General features: G+C 60.6%; 3 protein-coding genes across 4 annotated transcripts; 2 read left to right on the forward strand and 1 right to left on the reverse strand.

Moving 5' to 3' along the window:
* Positions 1 to 178: 178 nt before the first annotated feature.
* On the forward strand, positions 179 to 11,612 carry SURF4 (surfeit 4). Its single transcript, XM_055401270.2, has 6 exons — positions 179 to 384; positions 6,969 to 7,155; positions 7,589 to 7,665; positions 8,111 to 8,154; positions 8,531 to 8,717; positions 9,353 to 11,612. The coding sequence occupies exons 1-6, from the start codon at positions 337 to 339 to the stop codon at positions 9,617 to 9,619; spliced, it is 810 nt and encodes a 269-aa protein (XP_055257245.1). The 5' UTR covers positions 179 to 336; the 3' UTR covers positions 9,620 to 11,612.
* Positions 11,613 to 11,748: 136 nt separating this feature from the next.
* On the reverse strand, positions 11,749 to 15,506 carry SURF2 (surfeit 2). Of its 2 annotated transcripts, none has more exons than XM_055401271.2 (6): positions 15,389 to 15,506; positions 15,137 to 15,291; positions 13,855 to 13,958; positions 12,876 to 13,064; positions 12,532 to 12,698; positions 11,749 to 11,978 (listed from the first exon to the last, which is right to left on the reverse strand). In XM_055401271.2, the coding sequence occupies exons 1-6, from the start codon at positions 15,464 to 15,466 to the stop codon at positions 11,895 to 11,897; spliced, it is 777 nt and encodes a 258-aa protein (XP_055257246.1). In that variant the 5' UTR covers positions 15,467 to 15,506; the 3' UTR covers positions 11,749 to 11,894. The 2 variants fall into 2 exon arrangements, with proteins under 2 accessions (XP_055257246.1, XP_055257247.1); XM_055401272.2 differs by having other exon boundaries at positions 15,137 to 15,237; positions 15,389 to 15,501.
* A 39-nt stretch (positions 15,507 to 15,545) lies between these two features.
* Positions 15,546 to 19,287, forward strand: SURF1 (SURF1 cytochrome c oxidase assembly factor). The gene is made up of 9 exons (XM_055399939.2): positions 15,546 to 15,633; positions 15,730 to 15,781; positions 16,643 to 16,776; positions 16,857 to 16,939; positions 17,593 to 17,784; positions 18,498 to 18,570; positions 18,649 to 18,811; positions 18,948 to 19,029; positions 19,107 to 19,287. The coding sequence occupies exons 1-9, from the start codon at positions 15,583 to 15,585 to the stop codon at positions 19,174 to 19,176; spliced, it is 900 nt and encodes a 299-aa protein (XP_055255914.1). The 5' UTR covers positions 15,546 to 15,582; the 3' UTR covers positions 19,177 to 19,287.
* Positions 19,288 to 19,322: the final 35 nt, after the last annotated feature.

The raw sequence follows: 19,322 nt of genomic DNA on the forward strand, positions 1-19,322 counted from the left end.
ACCCAGCCTGAACCGCGCCGGCGGCGGCGTCCTTCCGGCAGGCCGGCCCTCGGGGGCGGGGCCTCGCGCGGGGAGGGCGGGGCCTGAACGCGGCGGGGAGGGCGGGGCCTGGGTGCGGCGGGCCGCGCGCGGCCCCTTTAAGGCGCGGCCGGGGCGGGCCCCGCGGCGCGGCCCCTTTAAGGCTTGGCCTACGTGGCAGCCGCTGGAGCCGCGGACGCGGAGCGAGGCCGGCCGCCGGGCACTTCCTGTGGAGGCCGCAGCGGGCGCGGGCGCCGACGGGCCGAGCGCCGAGGGAGCGAGCGAGCGAGCGCGCGAGCCGAGCCTCCCGCCGCCGCCATGGGCCAGAACGACCTGATGGGCACGGCCGAGGACTTCGCCGACCAGGTGCGGCCTGCGGGCCCGGCCGCCCGCGGCGCCCCCCGGCCCGCCCGTCGGGCCCCGGCCTGGCGCCCCCGGGCCCGCCCGAGCCCCGCGGAGCCGGCCCCCGAGGCCTGGGCGGGCGCGCTCCCGCTCCCCCGGCCGGGCCTGCCCCCTGGGCTCGCCGCCTGCCCGCGCCGGGGGCTCCCCGCGCGCGGCCTCGGGGCCCGGCCCGCCCTCGCGCCGCCTGCGCGCCGGGGCGCCCTGGGTGCGTCCCCCGGGCCCGGGCCCCGGGCGCCCCGCTCCGCGGGCCTGTCCTCCCGCCCTGACGCGGCCCGGCCCGTCCGAGGCGCCGCGGTGCTTCAGCGGCCGCCCCCCGCCTCCCGAGAAGGGGTCTGAGGCCCCGGGGTGGGATGGGGGATGCTTGGGGAGCGTCCTCGCCTTTCTGCACCGCCGGGGGCTCCCTGCACGCTCGTCCTTCCACTGGGCACCCTTAGGGGGCGGATCCTGAACAGGGGGCTTGGTCAGCCTGGAGGCCTGAGGCGGACCTCCCGGTGGAAAGGGGGGCGCCCTGGGAGGCACCCCCGCTGCAGAAAGCCACGGCACTGTTTCTTTGCTCTGTCCCAGACGTTTTGGGTTCACGGGGTCCCTTTGACCCTTCCCTTCCATCTTCCTTCCCTGTCTGGACTCTGCCCCGCGTTGAAATGAATGGGTATCTGTCTGTACCCACAGCTGGGGGAGGGGGACGCCTACCTTCCTGTTCGCAGAGTCCAGGAGTGTCCAGGTGGCATTCCTAGCAACAGGGAAGCGAGCCCTCGAAACAGGCCACTGACTCACTGCCAAAGGCGTTCGGAAACTAGACGGACAGAACCAGGTCCTGCAAAGGGGACAGAGCTCTCCCACCGTCTCCTTCGACCAAGCTTGGCCCCGAGACCATGGCGGTGATTCTTTAGCCGAGTGCCTTTTGCTTCTGAAAGTGTCCCGTTATGTCTACAGACCTGTAGGAAGAGCCGCGCCGGCCCGACCGCCATGCTCTCTTTGGTTTACTTAATGGGTGTGTGGCTTCGTCAGAGTTAAAAGTAGTGAGGTTTAAGTTGCTGTTTTTATGGGGGTGGTTATAATTCATCGTACTCCAAGGCTGGGCTCACTGGAAGGTGTGTGTGTGAGAGAGAGATTTTTAGACAATAGTTAAGTGAGCTGTTTTTTAATCAGTTACTGGTGAACGAGATTTCCTGTTGTTCCCTGGACGGATGAGATCTCTGAAGCGTGGCCTCCCTGTTGGGTTCTCCCAGCCCCACTTTCCTGTGAGCTGCTTATGTTCCAAAACTGTGGCGCTAAAACAGTCAACTTGAAGAAATGTTTTTCCCTCAGGTCACAATTTTGTGTTTATAATCTAAAAATTGTATCCCTTGCAAAAACAATTTGTATAGAAAGCTCTCAAAAACCAAGCCAGCCGACTTTGTCTGCTTTCGTTGACATGGTTTTAGTGACCCAGTTTTGTTTCCCCAAGTAGCCGCCCCCTAAGAAGACGGCTCCGTTCAGCCATGGTAGCCGTGAGAGCCTCGTACGCTCTCTCTGCAGCCCGGAAAAGCCCTGGTTTTGCAAGTGAATTTCATAACTGAATCTAGATAAAATGTCTCCACTCAAGTTGCTGCCAACTATCAAATGATAAACCCTCCTCCTGCCAAAAAAAAAAAAAAAAATCAGACTCTCTTTACGTAATCCTTTCTTTTTTTCCTCCATGCATTTTGTTTGCTTTAAATGAAAGAAGCAGAATCTTGGAACTGGAAAGGCCCTCGAGGGGCACACAGGATCAACCTGTACCGGTTTCACTGCTGAGGTTCCTGGGGCCTGGGGCCACAGCCCTGGGCAAAAAGCCCAGTGTCACACGCAACAGGCGTCTCAGGCCAGGTGTTTTTCTGTCGGAGAGCACACTGCCTAAAATCTGGAAAAACAGGGCCACATGTGCTGGGCAGGGCAGGCTCCTGTGGTCAGTTTTTGAGGGTCAGAGCCCACCTTGGTGGTGACAGTTGTCCGCAGACGCCCGGGTGCCCTTCCGTGGGAGGACGGGACCGGGCTGTGCTGTCACCACTGAAGTTAGGAACCACCCAGCCTGGTGTGAGAGAAAGGCGTGGACGGGTGATGGGGCGCAGAGCAAAAGCAATGGCTTCCTGTAGACAGAATCTGGCCAGGTTGGGCTGGCGGCTTTGTTTTTTGACGTTGATCCACCTAGTGTTAACATAGCTGCCGACAGTGAAGGTGCAGAAAGTCCGGGCTTTCAAGATGAAAATGATCTCACTTGAAGGGATTGGGGAAATGTCATGAAAGTCACCGATGTGACCGATAATATAAACATGACATACCTATCTTTTCTGATCTCATCTTCAGAAAACAAAAGCGAAAATGAAGGGACAGAAAGTCGGCCAGAAATGAGCAGGGTCCCAGAAGGGCCGTGTGTCCCCTGAGAGCTACGACCGTAATCTGGAATCTCCGATGCTCCAACATGGGGCCAGGTCATCTGTGCACATGCCTTGTGTTGCCCGAGGGTCCCGGGAGCTTGGGCCACAGTGCTTCCTTCTTCAGATGCAGAGAGGGAGGTCTGTGTGGTCTCGCGCGGCTTGTGGTGGCCCACCACATTGAGTCGGTGAGCTGCGACCTTCCTTCAGGCCTGCAGAGGCACGAGTGCGGGTGAGTGGTCTGGCTCCTTACGGCCAGCAGGCTCAGCTGCCTCTTTGGCATCGGGCTCCTTGCCCTGGGTGGCAGGGACAGCGTCCTCCTGCTGGAGAAAGTGCTGAGAGAGCTGTCTGCGGAAGCTGGCATTCGGAAGCCATCTGAGCCTGGGTCTGAAGGGGCCAGAGACTAATGAACTCAGTAATCCAAAATGACGCCCATCCCCTGCAGCTGGGACTTACAGCCAGGCTTCAGGCTATGACTCCCAAGCACATTTGCCCCAGTAAATAGGAGTATTAGCACTTAATGGTCTGTGTCACCAAGGTGACAGATAAGCTGCATGAGGCCTTGCTTTCTGTGTGGCCTTTGGTATTTCCACCTGTCCCCTGGCAGGACAGAGCCAGTCTTGGGAGCTCTCACCTCCAGGAGCTCCCTTTGGCCTCTGATCAAGCGCTGGGGAGTGGGGACGGCCCTGGTGGGACACTGAGCCGGGCCTCCATAGCCCCCAGGTCTCAGGGCTGTGCCTTAACCCCATGTGGAGCCACCAGTGTGGGTAGGGTTTGAGACAGCGCTGGGTGGCTTCTCTGTGTTCTCCTCCTCTTCCTTTGGCATCCCTCCCCGACAAGGGCTTCCGGCCTTAGACCAAAAAAGAGCGGGGAGAGGGCAGAGAGGAGCTGGCTGACTCACTTTCCCCTGCTCTGACCTCAGACAGGAGGTGCTGAGAAGGCACCCTGCCTCTTGGGGAGCAGGGTGGAGGCATGGGGGCGGGGCGGCGGGCAAAGAGGCTTCTCCTGGAAGGTCAGGAGCAGCCTGGCACTGCTCCTCTCTTGGTGGCGCTGTGTCCCGTTTGGTTTTCATTAGGGAAGCCAGGCCATCTCTCCATCCCAGGGCCGACCGACACCTCTTCCTGGACCTCCAGGTGCTACGTGGCCTTACAGAGCACTCGGGGAGACTCGCTGGGGGTCCGGGTGGATGTGCCCCTGAGTCACCGGGCTCAGCTACCAGCCCTGACTCAGCCTGATGGGCCGGAGGTCACTGGCCGCAGGCTCTAATCTTTTGGGGTGTGCAGGCTTGGGGCAGCCCTGGAGAAGGGCAGCCCCAGTTTTCAGAGTGCACGGAAGCCCGACCCGCCTCTTACCTCTGCTTGCAAGTTCTCATGAACCAAGAATTGCAGCCTGCTTTCCTCAGGTCCCTTTTGTCCTGAACACTCAGAAACAGTAGGTTTCCCCGTGTTCTGTGGGAGCTGCAGGTGGCTGTGTGACGTGATGGCCGTGTCCTAGAGCCATGTCCCAGGTTGGGTACAACTGCTGCTTAAATCCCAGCTGCTCGGAAACCACAGCCTCTTGTACGGAAACCTTAGCTCTGTAGGTGAGCCCTCAGATGGGGTCCTGCTTAGGACCCATATGCCACGCTTGACCATGAGCTTCCTGTGAAAGGCCTGCCCCCCACAGGGCGACAGACCCTGTCTCTTGTCCTGCAGGTCTTGCCCACTCAGGTCTCCTTCCGGCCTTCCCATCTGATGCTCTGTCCGGGCGCACGGCGTGCACTGCCTGTGAGCACTGTGGGTGCATGGGCTGCAGTCAGTCCCCGGCCTCGGGTCCATGGTGTGTGCAGGAGGCCAGCTTAGCGTGAGCACCGGCCAGGTGGCCTCTAGGTGCCTGCTTCAGGGGCTCCTCTGCCGTGCCAAGGGGACACTGTGTGCAGAAGCACAGCGTGGGTCCAGGGGCCAGACGCTGAGAGCATAACGTGTGCAGGCAAGGTTCAAATTGGGTCTGGGCTCGGGTTGTCACACCTGGCCGTCTTCCTCCGTGTTCAGTCCAAGCAGCTGCTCACTAGAGGGCGGCTGGTTCCAGAGAGGCTCTGGATCGGCCTGACTTATAAAATAGCCCTAAACCTAGCCCACGTTGTTGTTTAGCTGCTAAGTCTTTGCGACCCCATGGGCTGTAGCCCACCAGGCTCCTCTGTCCATGGATTTCCCAGGCAAGAATACTGGGGAGGGTGGGTTGTCATTTCCTTCTCCAGGGGATCTTTCTAACCCAGGAATCAAACCCACGTCTCCTGCATTGGCAGGCAGATTCTTTATCAAGATGTGCTTAGTTCAGAGCGCAGATAGCTGAATTATTGCAGTTTTTTCTAACGCAGAGAGATGTCTGTCTTGGCATGTCTGCACTCGGAGGAAGGAGGGAATTGCCTGTCCAAAGAGAACTTCTCTCCGCCGCTGTCTAATCCCCTTGACCCAGACACTCAAATTAAGGGCGCAGACTGTCACGGGGGCTTTAAACAGTGCCTCCGTCTTGCGGTTTAGGGGCCAGTGGAGGCAAGCCGGCCCCCGCCTGGGGTTCACAGTCCACACTGCTCTCCTGGCGGGCTGTGCCAGCCTCATGTGGCTTTCTCCAGGTTTCAACACTCTGCTGAGGCCTGTGTTGTCGCCAGGGCTTCTTGACTGGTGGCTGGGCCTACTGACCTGGGTGATTACTCCATTGCTTGGCGTTTTGATTTAGGCCCTGAGGCAGAAACAGGAGGGTGTGTGGCCTCCACTGTTCCCACAGCTCCTGATCTCAAGTGCTTCTACCCTACGTGGACTCCAGAGTTCATGTAGGTGTATTTGGGACCTGTTTTTTTGTTTTTTTTTTTTTCATTTTAAAGGCAAGGTCCATTGTCCTTCTCTTTTTCCTCTGCTCATTAAGGTTGGAAAGAGCCTTCATGACTATTAACCTACTGGTCCTCACTTTGTAGGATAGTAGAGACCCCCCACCCCCATCAAAGCATTCACTCAGCTTGTCTGCAGTGCACTGGCCGTCGGGGCTCAGAGCCAGGGTGAGAGCACCAGCCGTCAGCCTCAGCCCTGGCTTCCTGCCCCAGGCCCGCCTGCTCGCCTGTCTGCGCGTCTCCCTCTCTCACTGGGACTCTGGCGCAATTCCGTGGGGGGGTCGGGGCCCAAGCGGACATGTGCAGAAGTGACACCTCGGGGCCCAAGCTCTAGGACTTGGAGAGAGTGGACACCTGGCTTGTCACCCCTCTATCCTCAGGCCAGTGCTGTGGCCCAGAGTCCGGGGGAGGGGAGGCATCTCTGCTGACTAAGCCAGAACTGACAACTAAAGGTTGGTCTAAACAGCTGACGGCTTGCTAACCGTGGTGGATGGCTTTAGCAGCGCCTTGGACTTTCAGTCAGCTTTCAAAACACCAAAATGGAAGAAACACTCCCAGGCACACCTTCGTTTATTCCAGCAGCAGGTTAGCCAGCCTCAGAGATTGTGACACTCACTTGATGTCCCTTTGAGGGGTCAGATTCACAGGTGCCCTTCGGACTCTGGCTGCTGACACACAAGTCACATGGGCGGGTATGCCCTATCTTTCTTCCCAGTTCCTGCTATCGTGTGTCACAGGGTGTCTTTCCCTTTGTCCCTCTGCTTTGAGTGCTTGGGAAGAGACAGTGCGTGTGGCTCACTGAAATGACATTCGTGCCTCGGTTTTGAGTTGCTTGTGTGTGTCCTAGTCAGCCATCGTAAATGGCCTGGCTGGCACCGGGCAGGAGGAAGCTGTGTCTGCAGGCACTTCTGGCTGTCCCTGTGGGAACGGGGTTGTCCCAGCAGCTCGAGGTTAGCGAAGGCCAGGCAGGCGCTCACGGCCTTCGTGGACGACCCACGACGGACACAGTGCGTCGGGACAGCAGTGCTGTGGCGGAGGGACGCTGGGCCAGGGCATTGCCGAGGGCCCGCGGGGCCTGCCGTGGCCAGGCTGGCTTCCCACAGCCTTGACTGAGGTGCACGTGCTGTCCTGCAGCAGTTCACGTGTGATGACAGGAGGAGGTCGGGGGCTGGACTGAGGTCTCCCTCGCCTCCAGGCAGGGTGCCCGGAACCCCCAGGCAGTGCTGGGAGCAGGCACCGGGCCTCCGCCGCCCCGTCTGGCCGCCCCTCACCGTGGCTTTCCGGCCCCACAGTTCCTGCGCGTCACGAAGCAGCACCTGCCGCACGTGGCACGCCTCTGCCTGATCAGCACGTTCCTGGAGGACGGCATCCGCATGTGGTTCCAGTGGGGTGAGCAGCGGGACTACATCGACACCACGTGGAGCTGCGGCTACGCGCTGGCCTCCGCCTTCGTCTTCCTCAACCTGCTCGGGCAGCTCAGTGAGTGGCGCCCGCGCCCCTGCGGGCCTCCCGGGCGGCCCCTGGCTGGCTGCTCTGGGTTTAGTCCTGCCTGGAGCAGGAGGTGCAGGGGACTTGGGGGCGGCCAGTAAGGAGCCGAGGCACCCCGAACCCGGGGTCTGGAGAGGACGCAGGTGGCAGCGCCGGTGTGGCTGCGCGGGCTTTGGGCCCAGCCCCCGCGATCCTCCTCAGTGCCCCCGCCGTCCCCTGTCCCTGGGGGCCAGGACAGGACTGCGGCCCCCGGCAGAGCCGCCTCTAACAGACGGCGACTCTAGCTGGGAGTCCACTTTCTGAACCAGGGCTTTTGATAGGTAGAGGCTTTCCCCCGCCAGAGGCTGCTTTTTGCTCGGGGTGGGTGGCCACAGCGCCAGCAGCTGGGGGAGGGGCCACAGCTCTGACCTCAGCCTCGTTGCAGCTGGCTGCATCCTGGTGCTGAGCAGGAACTTCGTGCAGTACGCCTGCTTCGGGCTCTTCGGGATCATCGCGCTGCAGGTGAGCGGGTCTCCCTCCTGTCACCCTGCTTAGACCCGAGCCCCACTCCCCTTCAGCCCGCTTGTGTCTGCCTGGAACTGCTTGGGGCTTAGCTCTGGGCTTCCACCGTTGGTCACTTCCCCAAGCTCCTTGTGACCAGGCAGCAGGTCACAGGTTCTCTACTTCACAGAGTACACGCAGCTACTCATGAAATGCTTAGCTCACATTTCATCCGGGTCGGGTCTTGGAGCCACCGTGTCCTCCAGAACCGTCTGGATCCAGCTCTGAGGAAGCAGGGGCTTGTTGACAGGTCCTGGCCACAACCCACCCCGAGGGACGCTGAACCCATTGCCGAGTTTGGGGCTGTTCATGTCCCGAAAGGGTTTTGTCTGTCTTGTATTTAGATTTCTCATGTATGTTGGGAGAATTGCCTGAGACTCCAGTTTCTTTTTCCTCTGTCTCTCAGACGATCGCCTACAGCATTTTATGGGACTTGAAGTTCCTGATGAGGTGGGTGTCTTCTGGTGGCGACTCTCTTCGTGTCTCTAAAGTTAGTAGCTGGTGGTTGATGTGAGTTCCTCTGGGTCAAAACCATGCTTCTTAGACTCTGTAGCAGACGTTGGTGAGGCCTTTTCCTCCCCATCCTCAAACCCCGAGAACACAGGTGAGAACCCCATGTCTCATGAGGGCTTGAGGGTCCGGGGGAGCGCAGGTCAGCAAGAGAGCCCGGCCTGGGCCCCTCGGTGGGTGCAGACGCGTCTGTGTCTCCAGTCCTGTCCGCGGGGGTCAGCGGGGTCCCCTTCCTGCTGCAGCCTCTGACCCGGTCTGCCCGGCACTGGCGGGGCGCGGCGGGCCTGAGCGACCGCTGTGGGGGTGTGTCCTGCAGGAACCTGGCCCTGGGAGGAGGCTTGCTGCTGCTGCTGGCCGAGTCCCGTTCCGAAGGCAAGAGCATGTTCGCGGGTGTCCCCACCATGCGCGAGAGCTCCCCCAAGCAGTACATGCAGCTCGGAGGCCGAGTTCTGCTGGTCCTGATGTTCATGACGCTGCTGCACTTTGACGCCAGCTTCTTCTCGGTACGTGTCCCCAGTTGATCCCTGACCTTTTGGAAGGGCGCTGCCCCCTCTCTGCGTGCTGCACAGCGCCGAAGGGCCCTCAGAATGGTCCTGTGACACTGCCGAGTTCTCGGGGCCAGGAAGCTGCCCTGACCTCACCGCAGGGCCCTTCCAGCTGGGGGTGCAGGTTCACAGCACTCCCTCCTGCAGCGTGTAGTTTGCATGCCAGGGGTTGGGGCTGCACAGTCGAAGGCTTCATCCTTGGCCCCTAGGAGCTCATAGAGCTGGGCCCTGGCTGGGCAGGGTTCCCAGGAGGGGCTCCTGGCGCTGGGGGCAGGGAGCAGTTGGTCTTGAGCAGCCCCGGGGAGTGTGGTCCCAGCTAACCTGGGCCCCTAGGGTCTGCCGCAGGTGAGTCCGGCTAGTAGCCCTGCCTGTGAACTGCAGGCCGCTCCGCCCGGGGCGGCCGCCTGCTGCCCTCACCGCGGTCGCTCCTCTTTTCCTTCCCTGCTTATGATGCCGGCTCTCGCACGCCCCGAGTTACTCCACCCTGGCGCAGGGCCTGCGGGGACGCGGGCAGCTGGAACTGGCCTGCGTGTCAAACAGGACACGTCTCTTCTTCACGTTCGTTCTCATTCCATACCTTTCAACCTATGCAGATCCTCCAGAACATCGTGGGCACAGCGCTGATGATTTTGGTGGCCATAGGCTTTAAAACCAAGCTGGCTGCCTTGACTCTGGTCGTCTGGCTGTTTGCCATCAACGTGTACTTCAACGCCTTCTGGACCATTCCCGTCTATAAGCCCATGCACGACTTCCTCAAGTACGACTTCTTCCAGACCATGTCGGTGATCGGAGGCTTGCTGCTGGTGGTGGCCCTGGGCCCTGGGGGCGTGTCCATGGACGAGAAGAAGAAAGAGTGGTAATGGCGTCCTCCCTGCCCGGCTGGGACCCACGGCTGTCGAGGACCGGTTCAGGGCGGATTTGAGTAACTGCCAGCATCTCCTGTATCCTCTTCCCTTCCCCCCCTTGGTAAAGGCACAGATGTTTTGAGAACTTTATTTGCAGACACCTGATAATTAATGGCTAACCCTGCTATGGACCCGCAGCCTGGTATCTGACCGCACGGAGCTGGCCGGCCGAGGTCAGCGCCCCCTCCCCAGGGCAGGGCCATGGCTTGTTGGAGTGAGCATCTTGCTTGGCTGTGGCCTGTCAGCCCAGTTTTTTTTGTTTCATTTTTGGGGTCGGGGACCTTGAAGCTGTACTGTGAGCAGATACATTTGTGTATCATTCAAAGCAGTCTCCCTTTTATTTTTTTTTGAAGTTTACCTTTTTAGCTAAAACTACTCAATGATTTGGGGTGGCCCAGCCCAACATCAACACACTGGTTCAGACCCACACCAGTGCCTTCCCCGTGGGCTCTGCCCTGCGCTGTGATCCTTTTATAGGGCCGGTGAGAGCGTTTAGAGCAACCCCAGACCCAAAGAATAAGGCAGTATTAGAGCAGCAGCTGAGGCTGCGGTTTATGGCCAGGGCGTTCCTCAAAGAAGCAGCCGGGGTCGGTGCGGTTTCCACGGGGTGCTGCCTGGGAACATGAGGGGCTCACGGCAGGGGTGAGGCCCTCAGAAAGGCCGCCCGGAGCCCACAGGGGCTGGAGCCCAGGCCTGGCAGCGCGTGTGGGCCTCGTCGGTGCCCACATGCCCAGATGGGGAGCAGCCGCCCCCGCGGACAGGGCTTGGCCGGAGTGGGCGCTGAGACCAGTTACCTCAGGCCGACCTGTCCCAGAGCCGCAGCCGGCGCCCCCCTGCCCGCTCACTCCCCGCCCTCATGAGGCCGCTGCTTGCTCAGATTGTCTATTTGCTATGCTGAATGCAGCCCCAATTCCTTTTTACGATTTGTGATGCCTTACCGATTGGATCTTGATCCTGTATTTAAAGTTTTCTAACATTGCCTTATACTGCGTTTCTCTTCTTGGGGGCGGGGCCGCGAGCTCTTCTCGCTGTTGTTCGCTCGTCCACCTGGTAGCAGAGGCCATGAGGTAATGGCAGCCCCTCTGCCGCTGCCGGGTCCTCCTGGGGGCCAGGCCCTCCGAGCTCTCACAAGCCTTGCCGTGGAGTGGGCCCCACCTTCTCTGGATTCATCTGCTGGGGGTGTGAGCCTGACCCGAGGGCCTTCTGGGGCCAGTCCTGAACCCAGATCCACACAGACCTTCGTATCGAGCCAGGGTGAGGGGAGCAACCCCCACCCCAACCCACTGGAGCCCTGGCCAGCTTCACAGGGTTGGGGGTGGCTGGCTCTTACCCACTAGAGCTGCTAGAACCTTCCCGACAGTCTGGACCCAGCTAACCCGAGGGGAGCCATTGCCACCTTTCCAGCACCATCCATGTGTCCGCCCCACTGCAGAGGCTCCTTATACCCCACCCCCAGGAGCCCACTTCCCTACTCCCCAAGTATTTATAAGGATGGAGGGCTTTCTGCTTCCATCCCTGGGGTGCCCCCATGTGAGGAGGTTCTGACTTCGTGTCTCAGTCTAGGCAGAGTGGGCGGGAGGCACACCCCCACCCAGCTACCCCAGCTCCCAGCCCCAGGGAACAGCCCACTTGGCTAGGCTACAGCTGCTCTGTGGTACAGTTTTTGGTTTGTAAAAACAGACTGACCCCTGGTGGTCCCCAGTCCACCTCCCCTGTTCCTGAGTGGGCTAGTGCTCGGGGCAGGGGTAGATGCTTATGTAAGAAGAGGAAAAAGGACCTACTAAATTGGTTTTAGCAAAAAGAATTTCTGGGAAAAAAAACACAAAACATTTTTTTGCTCTCTGTGGGAAATAAGTATAAATCTCATGTTGTATTTTATATCTTAGTTGTGTTTGAAAACATTTTGATTTTTGGAGACACATCAAAATAAATAATGGCATTTGTTGTATGCAGCGTGGTCCTCTGGTGTCCTCCAGCCAGGTGGGGCCTGGCCAGGGCTCTCCCTGGGTGCCCCCTCCAGGCGTCGCCGGAGACCACGTCCAGATGGAGGTCTTCCTGTGGGGTCTCCGCTGCTCTCTGGGTGTGGGGGTCAGACCCCAGCCGTGCAGGGGCAGCAAATGAGGAGTGCGTGGAGCAGGTCTTGGGACACGCGGACCAGCCGGGACCCTGGCTGGCAGCTTCCGAGGACTTTCAGAATTCTCTCAAGATGTGTTTCCCCAGCGACCTTTCATCAGGATGACTGTTTGGGAGAGCTGAAGCTCTTTGGTTTGCGGTGGTGACTTTTGAACTTTTTTTTCAAAGAGCTGGACCGCTTCTGTTTTACAAACAGAATTCCCGTCAGTGGGGGCATTCGGATGCGATACCGGGGTGCTGTGAGCCTGCCTCCCAACCCCAGTCTGCAGGGAGGAAAGGACTTTAATGGGAGCCCCTGGGCAGCTTTCTGCCCGCGGATTCCGTGACCACTCGGCAGGGCAGTTAAAGGCAGCACCCGGACCCCAACCGCACAGCCCTGCCCTGCCCTCTACCAGCCCAGTGCTGTGTCACTGACGGAACCTTCTTTCCTGCCCCAGGCTCAGAGGTTCCAGGGGCTCTAATCGAGTCCCCTCCTCGAGATTCCTGCGCTGCGCTCGGGCCGCCCTGCCTTAGACTGGGGGCCCTGAGGCCGCTCCGTGAAGCCCCTTCTGCGCAGGCGCAGACCAGGAGGCAGCCCCGCCCCCACCGACCAGCCCCGCCAGCGCCTGTCTTGTATTCTGCTGGCTTGAAATTTCAGCTGTAAAGAAAAAGGTATCTGATTTTTCTCTAAAAAAGGTGAAACCCACGGCTATAGGAAGCCGCTGCCGCGCAGGCAGTCCAGGGAACAGCACTACCTTCCTGCGCTTGAGGACACGATCCTGGCCCACTCCCAGGGCCCCGCTGTCTTCAGGGCCCGGCTCTTGGGGGCACCTCGGCTTCTCGTCCTCGTCCTCGGTCAGAAAGTCGTCAGTGCTGTCCCCAGGCCCAGTCGCTGCTGGGTCCTTCTTGGTGAACAGCTCAGCTGCAAGGGGTAGAGGTTTGGGCCGTCTGAGGTCAAGTGCACAACCTGTGCTCAGGGATCAGCCAGGCCCAGGCCCAGAGGCGGACACGCAGCGGGAGGGAGCTGCTTGCTGATGGAAGCCGCGGGGACAGCTGTGACCGAGTCCCGAGGACGGGTGGGGGCCGCACTCCAGCTTACGCGGGTACAGGTCTGTCATGCTGTCGTCACTGTCACTCGGGGCGGCGCCGTCATCGCTGGATGGGGGTTCCCAGAAGGCTTCTCTAGGACGTGGCGGCCCATCACCATCCTGCTGGTCTCCCCTCCTCCTCCTCTTGTGCAGGAGGCAGGCCGGAACGAACTCGACGCCCTGCTCCTGACACTCCTCATCTGCAAGACAGACCTGTACGCTGCCTGGCTCCCTCGCGTCTCCCCACCATCCTCCGGCACACAGCTGGACTCAGCCTGGGCCCTGCCACCCTCCTCCCCAGGGAAACGTCAGGAGAGCTCCTGGGAGAGCAGCCAGGTGCGTGCGGGTGTGGGCCAGGGGCAGGACAGCGGAGACCGAACGGGCCTGGAGCACCCATTCCTTCGGCTCCAGCCAATTTCCAGGAAGCCGCACTTGGGAGAGTGCTAAGCAGGCACAGGAAGCCGCACCAGCCTGCCACCCGGAGACTTAAGTCCCCTCAGGCACAGCAGCGGGACCCCTCCCTGGATGGTGCGCCCCATGAAGTCCCGGCTCTAACCCCCCAGCGCACTTCCATCCAAAGCTGCCAAGCCCCTCTGTGGCCTTGTCCCCACCTGCCTGTCGAAGCCCACCTTGCCTGGTGGCACGGTAGCCGTCCTACAGAACCGCCCCCACAGCCAAGCCCAGCACTCTCCCCACAGCCCCTCAAGCCTGGTCTGAAGAGAAACCCTCCGAGAGCCTCCTGTGTAAGGCAGGCCCACCTGGTGATGCTTAGCACCACCTTCTTCAGAGCACTTAACCCAAGCTGCGTCACTCTGCGTTGCTCAGGGCCATCTCTACCATCACCCTCTCCTCACCGTGGTGGGACCGGGCCTGGTGCATCCACCAAGGGCCACCAAAGCTGACCAGGCTGCCGCTTCTGCCTTCTAGGGGTGCTGGTCCTGGGGAGAGCACGGAAGCCCCCAGACACCCATGTCCCCCGAGGCTACTCACACCTCTGCAGCGCCCTCTGGTACCGCCGGCCCTGGGTGTGCCTCAGCACGTGCTCTGGGGACTTGTTGATGTGTCGCAGGGTGAGTTTGCAGAACAGCTGGTGCCTAAGGGACAGTTCACAAGCCAGGGTCCAGACCCACAGCTCTACCATGGCCACGTCTTAGAATCACCCCGAGAGAGTCTGATGGGGGAGGACTGCCATGTGGCTTAAGGCAGCAGGATTCTTCCAAGCTTACAAGCAACTGCAGCCTGCCACTCCTCCAGACAGCCTCACCGTCCACCCAGAAAACAGGCCTAGACAGCCTGGCCAGCCTCCCCAGACTGCTCCAGCAGGAGAGGCGTGTGGACCAGCGCTTCACAAAGTGCTGGACAGTGGGACTGTCTGCCACCCCCCTTCATCTTGACTATTACTGTCAACCGTGCCCTCTCGGCTAAATCAAAGCTCTCCTTTAAACTAAAGAAGGAAAATGACCGCCTTCAGAACCTCAGCTGACAAAGCACAAGTGTGCCAACCCTCTACGAAGCACACAGAACAGGCCCAGGTCGCACAAAAAGCAAACGAAATATCAGCCTCAGATATGCAGACGGCACCACTGTAATGCAGAACCATCCAGTAGTCATGTATGAACGAGAGAGCTGGACCATAAAGAAGGCTGAGTGCCGAAAAACTGACGCTTCTGAATTGTGATGCTGGAGGAGACCTTTGAGAGTCCCTTCTACAGCAAAGTCAAACCAGTCACTTCTAAATGAAATCAACCTGAATATTCACTGGAGGGACTGAGGCTGAAGCTCCAATACTTTGGCCACCTGATGCAAAGAGCCGACTCAGAGGAAAAGATCCTTAAGCTGGGAAAGATTCAGCAAGGGGAGAAGGGGATGACAGAAGACGAGATGGTTAGCTAGCATCACAGACTCAGTGGACATGAATTTGAGCAAACTCCAGGAGATGGTGAAGGACAGAAAAAACCGGTGCGCTATAGCCCACGGGGTCGCAAAGAGTCGGACACGACTGAGCGACTGAACACACACACATACAGACACGAGCGACACTTGGGGTCCCAGGTGACTCGCAGCTCCAGAACTCCCACCTGCATCTCAGGTCTCCTATCAGACGGGAGGGTGGGCGCTGCCAAACGGCGCATCTCTGAGGAGCGCTCACTCTACGGAGAGGGGTCGGGGCTCCGGAGTCTACCCAGTCCCGGCCAGACTCAGCTCTAGGAGCTGTCCCTCCCCGGGCCTCCCCGGCAGTGCCCGGCCGCCCCGCCCCGGCCCGGCCACGTACGGGTTCTTGGTGCTGGGCACGATGTGCGGCTCGAACTCGGCGTAGTCGAAGGCCGGGGAGGCGCGGACTAGCCGCCGGTACTTCTTGCCGCGGGTGTAGACCTGCAGCTCGGGGAGGCGACAAGGCAGCTCGTGGCCGGTCAGAGCGCACCGCACCTGCGGGCGGGAGCGCGGCGCGGTCACGGGGTCCGGGCGCTGGGGGTCTCGGGGCCCGCCGAGGGGTTCCCGCACCCCACCCCCGCCCCGCTCCCACCTTGCAGGCGCCGGGCTCCAGCCGCAGGCTCGGGTGCTCGCGCAGAAAGGCGCGCAGGTCGGCCGGCAGCTCGCTCATGGCTCGGCGCGCGCAGCTGGGCGCCGACCGTCGCCGGAACCACGTGGGCCGGGGGCGGGCCGGGGCGGCGCCGGGGGCGCGCACGCCTCCAGGGCCCGGAAGGGAGCGGGCGGGCGATGGCGGCGGCGGCGCGGCAGCTCGGGCTGCGCGCGGCGGGCGCGGGGCCGGTGAGCGGGCCGGGGCGGTGCGGCCGGGCGGGGGTGCGGCGGGCCGGGCGCGTCCTGGCAGTGGGCGAGCTCAGCCGGCCCCTCGCGTCTCCGCAGGCCCCGGCCAGCGTCGTCTGGAGGAGCGTCCTGGGGATCGCTCCGCGCGCAGGTGAGTCCTCGTGCAGGGACGCCCCAGGCGCCCTGGGAAAGCCTTTCAGTCCATGCGACCACTTTGCCGGGGGGCGAGGGTGTCGCGATACGCTCTGAAACTGCCGCCCCGGCCTCGGGAGCCCCCGGGCTGATCTCTGTGCTGCCGCCCTGCCGACACGTGCAGCCACTGCCCGAGGCAGCCTCAGGCTGAGGCGGGGCCGACCCGAGACCTAAGCCGTCTGGGATCCTAAAGGAAAGCATGGCTGGTCTGTACAGTTTGCATGTGGTCCCCGAGGTTCAGCAAAGGGTGTTTGTGTACAGAGCGCTGTGCACCCTGGAAAGGCGGCTGAAGTCTACTCGAGGCCTGCCTTTTTTTAACCATCCCTAAGACCTAGGATGGTTTCCATTGATGGAACTCACGCTCTGAGAGCTTAAAGGTACCTCCTGTGTACCTTTTTCCAACTTTCAATTTATGAGCGATTCAAAAGAAAAGTCGTTCTGAGAGCTCTGTAAACCACTCTCCTGAAGGGTATCACGTTCTGTCTCTGCAGAGCATGGGCAGGTCCTTGCATCTAAGTGACAGGATACGTCTCAGCATGTCCTTGCAGGAAAGCCATGACCCAGGGTCAGTGGGTGGCAGAGCCAGGACCTAATAGCTGGATCTCACTCAGTCGATGACCTGAGTGGGGGTCCTGCGCCGGGTGCTGCGTTAAGAGCTGGGCTGGACGCAGCTGCTGGTTGGCTCCAACTGCCCGTGGTGGCCTGGCCCTACTCCTGTTCCACCTTCTCTCAGGCAGTCAGGGCAGCTTCGTGGAACTGGCCGCTCCAGTTCTTCGTTCCAGGGCTTCCGGCCCCATGCCCCTGCTGTGACATCTCCTAGGGTTGGCCTGGAGGCCCCTCAGGTGTGGCAGCTCTTCAGCCGAAGCACCTGCTGCAAAAACCGAAGATGAGTCCTTCCTGCGCTGGTTTCTGCTTCTCATTCCCGTGACTGCCTTTGGCCTGGGGACGTGGCAGGTAAAGGCTGACGTGGCTCTCCTGGCCCTGAGCCCTTGACCATGCTGCCACCCACTTAGGCTTACGCCCTGTGCCCACAGGTCCAGCGTCGGAAGTGGAAGCTACAGCTGATCGCAGAGCTCGAGTCGAGAGTTATGGCCGAGCCCATCCCGCTGCCCACAGAGTGAGTTTGTGAGGCTGCCCTGCTGGGGCTGGGCTTGATCACGGTCAGCAGCGGGGCCTGGCTGTGGCCTGCCTTCCTGACTCATCAGTGGTCCTACTAGGCTTCTTGTTGGCACCCAGCTGCTGCCTGACACATGTGTAGAAAGGCCTTTGGGCTTCACCCGTTTTCAGGCCCAGGGTACTGAGGGGTCCCGCAGTCCTGACTGCCTCCCATAGCAGCAGTTCTTAGGCGGCGGGAGTGCAGATGTCTGTCACGTCTGGGCGTGAGTGGTGTTTTGAAAATGTGCGTAGTGATTCTCCTGCCTTCTTCCCTCCTTTGAAAGTACTCACCTACAAGGACAGCTGTCATCGCGACGCTTCCCATTCAGGGGAGCAGACAGTGGGTCGTGTTTGCCTTGCAGATGGTCGCTTTGGCCCCCATGTTTTACTAAGTTCACACAGGAGGCCACAGCTTTAAGCTTTTCTTGAAAACGAGGACTGTTTGGCAGCACAAATCCTCGTTCCCCCGTGGCTTTCAAGGACCCAGCCCCCCGCAGAGGGGCAGCTCTGCAGCCCCCACGGTGCTTGTGTATCACCTTCTGCCCAGGCCACGGTGGCGTCGTGGTCTGCAGACCCTCAGGTGGGTCTTGGCTCCCCTTCTCCCGCCCTGTATAGCCCAATGGAACTGAAGAACCTGGAGTACAGGCCTGTGAAGGTCAGGGGGCACTTTGACCACTCCAAGGAGCTGTACATGATGCCACGGACGATGGTGGACCCTGCCCGGGAGGCCCGGGAGGCCGGCCGGCTGTCATCGGTGGCTGAGAGCGGTGCCTATGTGGTCACTCCCTTCCACTGCACTGAGCTGGGGTGAGTGGCTTGGCAGAGGTACTGGTTCCCACGTTCCTTCTCAGCCCCCGACCCCAGGGAATCCAAGCTACCCAGACAGCTCAAGTCCTTGGAGAGTTTGAAGTGTCATCCTGGTGTTATTAAGGCTGAACTTGGTCTGCGTTGTCGAGCTTCTGAGGGGGAAGGAGAATGAAACAGGCCTCTTTGGAGAAACCGTTCAGTGGCTGACACATTTAGTGATTATGGGGCGACAGGAGGGGCCAGCAGAGGAGCCCCAGGCTTGTGTGGAGGGCTTCAGGTCAGGGGAGCCTTCTCAGGAGGCTGTTTGAGTAGCAAGTGGTATGTACTCAGTGCCACCCCAGCGGCACTGCTTCCCCCACCACCACCAAGACCCAAAACTAGAGCATCAGCCTAAGAAGGAAACCCCAGGGCCTCAGCCTTCGCCTTCTGGTTTTAGGTGCAGGATGGGCCCCAGTGCTGCAGCTAGGACAGGACAGGGAACTGGAGGCAGGAGTTGAAGGGCAAGGCAGTGGGGAGACGTCCATCACTGGCTCTGTTGCCGCAGAGCCTGATGGTGGGGCGGGTGTGAACCCACACGACTCGCGGGGCTGGAGCCCCCGCCCCCCAGCTCGCTGTATTCAGTCCTTCCCCAAGGCACCCAGTGACCACGAGTCATCATCACCTGCATGCAGAACCTCCTCCCTGCCTGAAACCGCGTGTTCTTACTACCCTAGAATCACCATTCTGGTGAACAGAGGGTTTGTGCCCAGGAGGAAAGTGAATCCGGACACACGGCGTAAAGGCCAGGTGAGGGGGCTGGACTGCCCGCTCTGGGAGGAGCCGTCCCAGCTCTGTGGAGACCGCATCTCCCCCCTCCCCTCGCAGGTTGAGGGAGAAGTGGCCCTGGTGGGGGTGGTGAGGCTCACCGAGGCCAGGAAGCCCTTTGTCCCCGAGAACAGTCCGGAGCGGAAGCAGTGGCACTACCGGGACCTGGGGGCCATGGCCAGGCTCACGGGCGCCGAGCCCATCTTCATCGACGCCGACCTCCGTATGTTGCGGCCAGCGCGCCCCAGCGCCCCCCTCGGCCCTGGCTGCACGCCTGCTGTCCTTCACGCCCCAGCGTGCGTGTCGGCGGGTGGGAGTGTGCCCCACAGCCCCTGAGAACACGCTCCGTGTCCCTGCAGAGAGCACCGTCCCTGGAGGGCCCATCGGAGGGCAGACCAGAGTCACCCTGCGCAACGAGCACCTGCAGTACATCGTCACCTGGTGAGCCGGGGCCTGGCCGCACCCACTCCCCCCACCGCCCCCCGACCCTGACAGTGTGCCCTGCTTTTCAACCCAAGGTACGGACTCTGTGCGGCCACATCATACCTGTGGTACAAGAAGTTCCTAAGTCGGACTCCTGGTGTGTGAGGTTAGCGTAAGTCAGCCTGTCCCTGAACAACTGAATGAAGCTACTTCAAGAGATTTGGTTTTATGCCGATCATGTGCTCTTGGTATAAATAAATCTCTACACCACACGAAGTGCCTTTCTTTCCATCCAAACTCCAGTGGACCAA

The sequence above is a fragment of the Moschus berezovskii genome, chromosome 11, assembly GCF_049115385.1.
Source record: "Moschus berezovskii isolate FMDL1 chromosome 11, NW_MosBer_1.0, whole genome shotgun sequence".
Taxonomy (NCBI): domain Eukaryota; kingdom Metazoa; phylum Chordata; class Mammalia; order Artiodactyla; family Moschidae; genus Moschus; species Moschus berezovskii.